Source organism: Phocoena phocoena, chromosome 2 (genome assembly GCF_963924675.1).
Source record: "Phocoena phocoena chromosome 2, mPhoPho1.1, whole genome shotgun sequence".
In the NCBI taxonomy this organism is placed as follows: Eukaryota; Metazoa; Chordata; class Mammalia; order Artiodactyla; family Phocoenidae; genus Phocoena; species Phocoena phocoena.
Genome location: NC_089220.1, coordinates 95,439,458 through 95,451,483, shown reverse-complemented (window position 1 = coordinate 95,451,483; position 12,026 = coordinate 95,439,458). Strand labels below are relative to the sequence as shown.

Genomic DNA, 12,026 nt, shown 5'->3' with positions numbered 1-12,026 from the left:
AAAAAAATGGGCAGAAGACCTTAATAGACATTTTACCAAGGAAGACATACAGATGGCCAAGAGGAACATGAAAAGATGCTCAACATCACTAATAATTAGAGAAATGCAAATCAAAACTACAATGAGGTATCACCTCACGCCAGTCAGAGTGGCCATTATCAAAAAAGCTAGAAACAATAAATGCTGGAAAGGGTGTAGTGAAAAGGGAACCCTCCTACACTGTTGGTGGGAATGTAAATTGATACAGCCACTATGGAAGGTAGTATGGAGGTTCCTTAAAAAACTAAAAATAGAACTACCATATGACCCAGCAATCCCATTACTGGGCGTACACCCTGAGAGAACCATAATTCAAAAAGAGATATGCACTACAATGTTCACTGCAGCACTATTTACAATAGCCAGGACATGGAACCAACCTAAATGTCCATCGACAGATGAATGGATAAAGAAGATGTGGCACATATATACAATGGAATATTACTCAGCCGTAAAAAGAAACGAAACTGAGTTATTAGTAGTGAGGTGGATGGACCCAGAGTCTGTCATACAGAGTGAAGTAAATCAGAAAGAGAAAAACAAATACCGTATGCTAACACATATATATGGAATCTAAAAAAAAAAAAAGGTACTGATGAACCTAGTTGCTGTGCAGGAATAAAGAGGTAGATATCGAGAATGGACTTGATGACATGGGGTGGGAGGGCAAAGCTGGGGCGAAGTGAGAGTAGCATCAACATATATACACTACTGAATGTAAAATAGTTGGCTGGTGGGAAGCAGCAGCAAAGCATGGGAGATCAGTTCGGTGCTTTGCGATGACCTAGAGGGATGGGATAGGGAGGATGGGAGGGAGGCTCGTGAGGGAGGGGATATGGCGACGTGTATGCATATGGCTGATTCGCTTTGTTGTGCAACAGAAACTATCACAGTATTGTGAGGCAATTATACTCCAATAAAAATCTATTAAAAAGTAAAAAACCTAAAAACAGAGCCTCACAGTGTATGGTTGTGGAACAATTAAAATCAAAATTCTGTGGTATGCAAATTATATACAGACATGTTGGAGGGAAAGGAATATCCAGAGTGGGTATGTTTATACAGGGAAAGTTTCCCATAAAACATGAACAATCCATCAGGCTAACTCCCCACCCCAAAGGAGTGAATCATTCAAAAGATACAGTGACTAGTCTCCAAAGGAGATGCCTGCATCTGCATGACTAAGTTAAATAGCCCAATCTACATATCAGTGCCTGATAAGACCACTTTTTACAGGTATATAAAGGACATTTAGAATTTATGAAATTTGAGTACAAAAATAGAGCCAGTCTTTATCTTGAATTTAGTGGAAACCAACTGCACGCTCGCAGTTACATAATCCTGCTGATTTAGGCCGTTTATAACTATGATCCTTCTGGTTTAAGGAATCAAGTCTGCCTTTCCTCCAAAAAGAAATCATTTACTCAGAAAGATGAGGGAAGCATCTTTCAGAAGAGTGACTATAGTAAGTTTTCTGGAAGGCTAAGGGAACTGTGAATAAATAATCTAGAAAGTATATGAGAACCCTTAGTTTAAGGCAATCTGGTTAAATTCACCTTTAGTAAGCAGAGCAGGGCATAGGAGAGTCTTGGGAAGAAAACCCAAGGGCATTCCTTTATCCAGGAGAGGAAGGGAAACCACAAGAAAGAATAGGTGGCTGTACCCCAAGGGCCAACTGGGAGCACAGGCATGCTCTTCAAGGAGGGGAGGAGTCCAACCTAGGAGTGTCAGTGGCTCGAAGGGAGGGGTTCTTTGGTGGTGCACAGGAGAGAGTGTACAAGGTGCAGCAGGCTCTAGTCTATGAAATAAGGGACAATGAGGGAAAAAAAAGTCTTAGGCTAGGTAAGGGTAAAGTGTGATCTTAGACGTGGGGAGGAAGACTCGTGGCAAAGCAAAGCAAAATGAGAGTCAGTAAGAAGTATTAAAAACTGGGCCCAATTATTTCTCTAAGTGTCAAATCCATGGCAAGGCTCTGAGCCTTATCTATCCTGGAGACAGAATATTGAAGATATGTAAAAATATGATGAGAAATAATAACCAGTCAGAACTCTGCATTTTCACCATTCTCAGGAATGAGAAAGAGCTGGATAAATACTCTCCTTCACCCTTGGTCTATGCCTCAGTTACATCTTCTGCAACATTTCAAGGGGAAAGAGGTAAGAAGCTTCCCAACATTTTAATATTATATCTTCAAGCAAAAGGAACATTATATTGCAATTACGTCATTGTTTTAATTTTCTTAAACACTTAGTTTCTCAACATTTTGAACATAGTAGGCTCACAGCAAAGACATTTCCATTAATCTCTACCAAGATTACTTGATACCATTCCTACCATGAGCTTGTTAGATTTAGATGAACTTAACAGATGTATATTGTGGATTCTACTGTAAACAATGCACTTAAAAACAATCCTTAATATATCTTTTGTCAGCTGTGCCTTATTAGCTGCCTAATACCTTCTTTTTTGCTGTCAACAAAATTACAGTTATTAAAAGGAGAACATTTATTACTGTAGGACAAAATGTTCCCAAAATGCATCGAAGACATAATGCCTTGAATTTCACCTAATGAGGATGAATTCCTCCTTCTCAGATGTTGACATATGCTTTTAATTCTGTAAAATGTACAATTATAAACAACCATTTCACAAATCACAAAATGAAATTACTAATATATCTCTATATAACAACCCTCAAGTGTTCTTACGCCTTTTCGAGGCAGTCAGAGATGATCTAGAAAGATGAAATTTGGCATGAGTGTGTAGCTTTTGTTCATGGTCAAAAAGAAAACTCATGAAATGTCCAATTTTCAGTTTTATGGGTATTCCCTTTTGTCATACCAGTTCTGTATAATTTTAGCTCCAGAAAGAGTGTGTCTTTAAGTTAAAAAATAACAAGTATAATTAATCATCATTTAGTCTCAGAATATAAGAAAGTAGTTGGATAACTATTCCTTTTAGTGGTTTCCAATTTTTCTTTTAAAAGAGAATTGAGTAGTCATCTTTAAAAATAATTTACAATGAGAGATCCCTATGAGATTCTGGCATATAACTTGGAAGGAGTTCAAGGAGCTGAGTGAATCGCTATAACATTCCCTGGTACAGAAAACTAATACTGCCATTGGGGACTGAACTCTGAAACCAGTCATCTTAGTATGAAAAATGATTTAGTTTAGTGAACAATAGCACATTTTACAGATTCTAACTAGTCTGAGCACACCATAAAAGTAAAATGCTTTTATTTCTTATCAGGTTTGCAAACTGTTTTAAGAAGAACCAGGAGAAACTCTTCTGTCTGGGAAGGCATCCTCCATCTGAAAGTCTTATCTCCCGTGAAATAAGCCATTAAGTGAGAAACCTGGTACTCAACCCAGGTGTTCCGGTAAAGGGTCACTGGAGAGGCAGCTTAAAAAAACAAGCTTCTGAATTCTCAGAGCTAAGGAGGGGATTCACATTTAGCTTGATTGGAAGGTATGCTAATACGATGTACATGAATTATTCTGAGGATCTTCTGGAATGTGATCAAAATCTTGGGGATGAGACCCAAAGAAAGGAAGGCATATTAGTGACTACGAATAACCAAGGCCAACCAATTCAAGGATGAGCTCCAGGGTGGCTTTAAGAAGCCGAGAGCCGTCTTTTAGCTGTATTTCAAAACAAAGCTCTGCAACCAAAGTTCTCCAATTGTTGAAGGTAAACTTGCCCTTCTTCATGTCTACAATACTGTGACATGGCTTTTAAGGCTTGGCCTGAGGAACATGACACATAGAGGGCCCATAAATAAACCCATGCACCTATGGTCAACTCATCTATGACAAAGGGGGCAAGAATATACAATAGAGAAAAGACAGTCTCTTCAATAAGTGGTGCTGGGAAAACTGGACAGCTAGCTACATGTAAAAGAATGAAATTAGAACATTCTCTAACACCATATACAAAAATAAACTCAAAATGGATTAAAGACCTAAATGTAAGACCTGAAACCATAAAACTCCTAGAAGAAAACATAGGCAGAACACTCCTTGACATAAATCTTAGTATTTTTTTGGATCTGTCGCCTAAGGCAAAAGAAAAGCAAAAATAAACAAACGGGATGTAATTAAATTTAAAAGCTTTTTGCACAGCAAAAGAAACCAAGACAATATACTGAATGGGAAGAAATACTTGCAAATGATATGACTGATAAGTGGTTAATACCCAAAATATATAAACAGCTTATAAAACACAACATCAAAAAAACAAACCACCTGATTAAAAAATGGGCAGAAGACCTAAAGAGATATTTTTCCAAGACAAAAAGACGGCCAAGAGGCACATAAAAAGGTGCTCAACGTCATAATCACCAGAGAAATGCAAATTAAAACCACAATGAGATATCACCTCACACCTGTCAGAACGGCTATCATCAAAAAAACCCACAGATAACAAAAGTTGGTGAGGACGTGGAGAAAAGGGAACCCTTGGTGGGAATGTAAATTGGTGCAGCCACTGTGAAGAACAGTATGGAGGTTCCTCAAAAAACTAAAAATAGAACTACCATATGATCCAGCAATTCCAGTCCTGTGTATACATCTGAAGAAAACAAAAACGCTAATTCAAAAAGGTACATGAACCCAATGTTCATGGCAGCATTATTTACAATAGCCAAGACATGGAAGCAACCTAAGTGTCCAACAACAGATGAACGGATAAAGAAGATGTGGTATGTATGTACAATGGAATAGTACTCAGCCATTAAAAAGAATGAAATTTTGCCATTTGAAACAACATGGATGGACTTGGATGGTATTATGCTTAGTGAAATAAGTCAGACAGAGAAAGACAAATACTGCATGTTATCACTTATATGTGGAATCTAAAAAATAAAACAAACTGGTGAATACAACAAAAAAGAAATAGACTCACAGATACAGAAAACAAACTAGTGGTTACCAGGGGGAGAGGAAAGGGAATGGGGGCAAAATAGGGATAGGGTATTAAGAGGTACAAACCACTGTGTATAAAATAAATAGGATAGGGACTTCCCTGGTGGTCCAGTGGGTAAGACCTCAAGCTCCCAATTCAAGGGGCCTGGGTTTGATCCCTGGTCGGGGAACTAGATCCCACATGCATGCCGCAACTAAGAGTCCACATGCTGTAACTAAAGATCCTGTGTGCCGCAACTAAGACCCGGCGCAGCCTAAATAAATACATATTTTAAAATAAATAAATAAATAGGGTACAAGGATATACTGTACAGCACAGGGAATATAGCTAATATTTTATAATAACGAAATGAAGTATAACCTTTAAAAATGTGAATCACTGTGTTGTATACCTGAAACTTATAAACTGTATATCAACTATACCTCAATTTTTACAAAAAGGAATGAACAAATGAATGAATAAATAAATCTGTCTCTCTCTACACACACACACACACACACACACACACACACACACACACACACACACACCCTTTTGGTTCTATTTCTCTGGAGAACCCTGACTAATACAAGTATCTAAGGTAGTGATTCTCAACTAGAGATAAGGGGAAGTGGGGTTGATAAAAAGAGCAGAGGGGTTGGGGATGATAATTTTGAAAAGGCATGGGCAGACCTTGTGGAATACCTACTCAAAAGCCATTCACAACCTTCGTCTATTACAGAGGTGGGACTACTAAAACGAATTTTCCAACTTCCCCTGCAGCTAAGGGATAGCCATGTAACAGAGTTGTGGCCAGAAGGGCTTCCTTCCCAAATAAAAAGCTAAAGCCTTACTAGGAGAAAGCACTATGCTCTAACCATTCTCTCCACCTGGCCTACTAAGGATTCAGATGTAAAACCAGTGCCTGGAAGAGCTGAAGATCAACTCTACTGCTGCCACCATTCCCCAGTGTTCCACGCACAGCATTTTAAATAGGAGTGCAAGCAGAATCTGGCTTCTTAGGCCAACCTGTACTGAAAGCGGAGAAATTTAACCTACTTCATGTGAAATGTTATTATATAGACAGCTTTTAAAATTATAGCTGTACTCCTTCTCCACTGAGGCTAGCTAAGGTCAAAATCTGCAACGGGGGGCTTCCCTGGTGGCACAGTGGTTAATAATCCACCTGTCAAAGCAGGGGACATGGGTTCGATCCCTGGTCCGGGAAGATCTCACATGCTGCGGAGCAACTAAGGCCGTCTGCCACAACTACTGAGCCTGCAAGCCACAACTATTGAGCCCATGTGTCACAACTACTGAAGCCCACACACCTACAGCCCGTGCTCTGCAATAAGAGAAGCCACCGCAATGAGAAGCCCGCGCACTGCAATGAAGAGTAGCCCCCGTTCGCGGCAACTAGAGAAAGCCTGAGTACAGCAATGAAGACACAACACAGCCAAAAATAAATTAATTAATTAATTAAATTTTTTTAAAAATCTGCAATGGGAAGGACTTGGACCAGAAGAATTTCCTGAAAGTAATGATTATGAAGCACTGACAATTATAATTATAATGGTTATGAATCACTGAATTAATAAGGAAGGCTGTAGGGTAAGAGTCTTTGAAAATATGTCTTGAATTTTTTTATGGCATTCCACTTTAAAGACAGAAGTTAAATTGAGTGGCACTCTGACATCACTGCATTTTGTAATACAGTAGTGCATTTAAAATTTTACCTTAGTACACTTTTAATATTTGTTACAGTTGAGAACTAAAGAACTCTAAAGAGAACTAAAAACCACTGTGTAATAAAACCTCACTAACAAATCATTAACAAGGAACTTATTGGCCAAGTAGGTGAATGTAAAGGAACTGCCCAAATTACCTAATAATTATTTTATTTAATTTATTTATTTATTTATTTTTGGCTGTGTTGGGCCTTCGTTGCTGTGCACTTGCTTTCTCTAGTTGTGGCGAGTGGGGGCTACTCTTCGCCGCAGTACGTGGGCTTCTCATTGCAGTGGCTTCTCTTGTTGTGGAGCACGGGCTCTAGGCATGCGGGCTTCAGTAGCTCTGGTTCGTGGGTTCTAAAGTGCAGGCTCAGTAGTTGTGGCACACGGGCTTAGTTGCTCCGCAGCGTGTGGGATCTTCCCAGACCAGGGCTCGAACCCATGTCCCCTGCGTTGGCAGGAGGATTCTTAACACTGCGCCACCAGGGAAGTCCCCCCTAATAATTTTTAAAGTCAACAGTATCATATCTTTGAGGCTATCAATGATGCACCTTTAAAAATATTTTCTCCAGTCCTACCTGTAAGAAGAAAAATCAAGTGCTGTCAAATAATGACTTCAAAATTCTGTGCTTACCTTTTTTTTCTCCAGTGTAAGGCACATAGTCTTCCCTGTCCTTATGCTCCAAAGCTTCCTTCTCCAGATATGAAAGGAGGTGTTCTCTATCAAATGGCCCTGTGGCAGACTTTGATGTCTGGTTCTTCTGCCGGAACCCTGCAGGCAGAAGGGCATTCTGCCAAAGAGAATGAATCAGCCATTATGACCAGCAAGAATCATAATGCTATATACGTCCAGATGTTACCATCTAAGAAAGATTTATAGACTAGAATGGGATGTAGGCATTAAAGACTTCATTACAGGGTTTTAGGGCAGCAACATAAAAGTGTTCCAAAGTTTTTTAAAATTAGGTAGAATTCACTTACATTATTATTAAAATAGGCACATTCACCTTTTCTTCAGAAAGTATTCTACTAGCAGGAACCACCCTTTACTTTTTAAGTATCCTGGGACAGTAATGAAAAATAGTTTGTAATGCTTTATAACAGCTCAGCATATATGTATACATAGAAAATAATTCCACTGCAAAAGAATGTTAAATGACTATATACATCATAGTCCTTCATAATGTCTGCTATTTCATCATAAAGACTTTCTCAGAAGAAAAACATGTATATCATACAGTAGGGTATCAGGATATTAATGTTTACTTGTTTGTGCTTAAATGCAAAGGTTCAATTTCTGTGTGTACGTATGTGTGTATATATCAGCACTAGGACGTATCTGCAGCAACCACTGTCACTGCTACTCAAGACACTCAGAGACTCTCACGGCAAGAGTTATATCCCTAGGTTCCACCTGGGTACAGCCTTTTTGAGTGCATGGAGTAACTGAGAGTGGGGGAGGGGTGAGAGGCAAGGGACTAAAGTTGTCTCTTGTAGTCCCTACTCTGTATTTTCACTAAGCCCAGGAATAACAAGCGGTGACTAAACAATGTGAGCTGCATCTTTTTGCTTGTCAAAAACCGAAGAGTATCGTGATACTACCTTGTCTCACAATTCCCAAGTATTCTTTGCTTTGAAAATGGGAGGCGGCCAGAAAAGTTACACAAAAGGGCCAACTCTGTTCTACAACACCTCACAATATTGGCAAGGATGCTGAATCTCCTAGGTGTTATAAGATCATTTTTCATTACAAAGAGGGATCTTATATGGATAATGATAATAAGAAATACTCATTTTATAACTAGAAAATATGGCACTTCAACTTTGGCCATTTGCTGAAATCCACAATAATTTTCATAAAATTCGCCTTTGTGTTTTCCTCATGCAATGCTATATGCATAACACAGAAAGCTCACCTATCAAGATGAAATACAAAAGAGGTTTTTCCTAACCATTCACCAAAAATGTTTCTACAACACAAAATTGTCTATAGGAATATAAAAAAGAAACACAAGATTTCTACCCTCAGACTTTGAAATCAAGACAAGACTTGTACATGAAGAATCCATTCTCAACAAACCATCAAGTCCTATCCATTTTTACTTCCTAAAAAACTGTCTAACTTTTCTCCATCTCCAATACCATTACTTTGGTCTACACTATGATCCAAGCTGGGATGGACTATTACATTAGCCTCCCAACTGGTCTCCCTGGATCAGTTGCTGATACTCTTCAACCTTCACTCCCACCCCCTAAGGTTATCCTAGCCTCATCTCACACGCCCTCCCACTCTAACCACATCAGTCCTTGTTCCTCCCTTGTACTTGCCATATACTTCTTTCCCTGGAACGCTCTGTCCATCCTTTTCTGCAACTCATTTTTCAGACTGCAGCTCCATTCCCCCAGGGAAAGCTTTTCCTGACTTCCCATTATATGCTCTTATATATGGCACGATTATTTGATTAATGTCTAATTCCTCACACTCCTACCAGACTATACATCAGGAGGGCAAAGACCACATTTGTTTTGATCACTCTCATATCCCTAAGCCTCGCATAGTACCTGAGATCTACAGGTTGCCCCCCACCCCAATACTTATTGAATAAAGATTTGAGAATACTTTAAAAGAAAAATCTCGTTAAGGCAAATTAATATAAGTTACTTTCCTTCACCATCAATAAGGCACATGTATACATACTGCTACTTCATGGTGGTAGCAATGGAGTTGCATTATACCACCTCATGCCCATGTCAAACATACAGGTTTTAAATGATATGTTAGCTGGAATCCTGGCCCTTAAAAACAGTCTTTGACCACAAAATAAATGAGAGCTAACTGGCTTTGGAGGCTATGGGCTATGCTTTATTAGAAGCACACTTTAATCAAGAAAGTTAATGGATCATAATTACTTAACAAATAGATAAAAAATCTCATTAAAATGACTGCCACTGAAAATTACATGCTTCTCCCTTGCAGTGGAATTTTGTTGTAATAATTTATTCCCAGTCTTAGAAATGAAAAAATACCTTTTGCCTAGGCTGGCTGGCTGGCTGTCTTTTTGAGACAGAAGTTTTGAGAAAACACAGTTAAGTTAGCAAATAAATATATTGAATGCAGAGTAAGGAAAGTAAAATAGCCCTCCAAAATATAACAAAATAGCACCATATACAAACTTCATCTGCTCTTCTCTTATCTACCTTCTGAGACTTTGGAAGGTACAGTGTGTTCCTCTGGTTGAAGTAGCTGCTGCTACCCCGGACCTCTTGTCTCCCCTGGTCCTTTACTGAAACACTTTCCAAAAACTTCACCCAACAAGTGGCAAGCTGTCAGTAAACATCACTGTTCTTCTAGTCTCAACTAACAGTATCTGAGGTTGGGGAAGTTACAACTAGGGTTGGGGAGTCTGCAAAATACATCCAGAAGTTAGAACCCAAGCCTCCCCATACAGGAAGCAGGCCATGGATTTCCAAATAAGAAAATATAAGCCATCAGCTTTTAGACCTATAGTATAAAGCACGAGTTAAAGGGGACTCACTGTAGTTTAACGGAAAGACCACTAGACTCGGCCAGGGATCAATCAGGTAGTAAAGGATCTAGTCTCAGTTATTTCCCTAATTGTAATAACTGAGGCAAGCCACCTAACTTTTGTTTTCCATCTGTGAAACAGAGGGCAAGCGCTAGATCAGTGTTTCTCAACCGGGGGTGTTTTCATCCCCCAGGGGACAATTGGCAATACCCAGAAACATTTTTGATTGTCACAGTTGGGGGGAGGGCATATTAATCACTTTTTAAATTTTCTGTATTTTATGATGCTTTGACATCTTGGGGGCCTTGCTAATCCTGGAAAGACTGCCCCTCCCAGGGCTAACTAATTCCTAGGGATAGCAAACAACTCCCCCCAAGCCCCTGCCATGTGCCTCTCATATGAGAACCAGACAATCCAGAGCCCACACCCCCGACCACCTCTTTCATCTTTCACAAACCAAGCCAATACTTCCCCTGACCTAAACTGCCCAGGGCCAGGAACTGGACAACTAGAGACCACTCCTGTAGCCCAGAGCCACTGAAATTACTCAAACTATCCAATTCTAAACTTGCTCAAATCTGCCCACCCTGCCTCACCTATTCCTTCCCTTGGAAACCACAAGAAAAGTTCTGGGCCACACTTGCACCTCACTCCTACCTCCTGACCAACCCAGCTGCTCCCCCATGTGGCCCTGCGTGGCTTGGTGCACTTCCTGCCGTTGGGAACTGAAAGTAATAAACTCTTCTTTCAAGGAACTTTCCGTGTATGGTGTCTCACCAGACCCGATTAAAACAAAATCCCAGGTACATTTTAAATCAGGAGGGTATTCTATTAGTATGTTGTGAGTAGAGGCCAGGGATGCTGCAAAACACCCTACAATGTACAGGGCAGCCCCACAGCAAAGAATTATCCAGCCCCAAATGTCAACAGCGCCAGGGCTGAGAAACCCTGGACCAGATGAACTCTTATGCTCCTACCATTTGATTCAAATAGGTCTGATAGGCTGAATTGCCTGGAGCAGATACTGCTGTGACATGCAAAACAGCACTGTTATTCTGAGTTACCCCACAGACTTAGGTGCACTGAAAAATCTTCCTTATAGTAACCATCATGGTTAAGGGATTTGATCAGTGGTATTGACACATTACCCAAGTGCTAAAGTAATGCTGAGAAAAGGAGTGTAATTCTCAATATAAATTAGAAAACCTTCTAGCAGGAAATAAATGTGTGGTAGTGACAAGAACACTTTCATAAAACAAACTCTTACCACAGTCCTTAAAAGGCACTAAAAGTCAATGCCTCTTTTTTTAAAGTCAATGTCTTGTCATAATAAAATGTGGTAAAGAAAAGCAGCCTAGCAAATAGCCATTACCTCCAGATCAAGGAGCCACAACCTTAGTGTTCTCCCCTCACTGCCTCCCAGCCGCACATGCCCTGCCACAACAACCGCTCCAGACATACCAGGGGTTAACAATTCCAGGGTCAAGGGTCTCCACCTTAGCCTTATGTAATGCATAAGGTCAGCAACAGCCATTTTGCAAAATAAAACATATATACATATATTCAGGTCTGCTCTACATGGATTGCAGTATTGCCCAGAGTCTGCTTAGATCTATTCTACCAATAACTAGAAACTTTGATCCAATTTGGTCAGCATCTTTCAGAAAGGTAATAATTAGATTTAAGGTCATGAAGGACCCTCTAGAGACACTCTCTACACTGCAGCCATCCTGGTACCGAAGCCCTGAAGAGGCATAGAGGCTGGCGTATATCAAAGAGCTAATCATCTGCTGCATTTTACCAAAAAACATTCTTCCCAGCCCAG

General features: G+C 39.9%; 1 protein-coding gene across 2 annotated transcripts in view; it reads right to left on the bottom strand.

Annotated features, from left to right (window-relative positions):
- The window catches only part of TMOD3 (tropomodulin 3), an 86,909-nt gene that overhangs the window by 36,145 nt on the left and 38,738 nt on the right, over window positions 1-12,026 (bottom strand). For both annotated transcript variants that reach the window (XM_065901475.1, XM_065901476.1), the window contains one exon: window positions 7,309-7,465. In XM_065901475.1, the coding sequence (XP_065757547.1) occupies window positions 7,309-7,465 (157 nt within the window). The remainder of the gene's footprint in view (window positions 1-7,308; window positions 7,466-12,026) is intronic.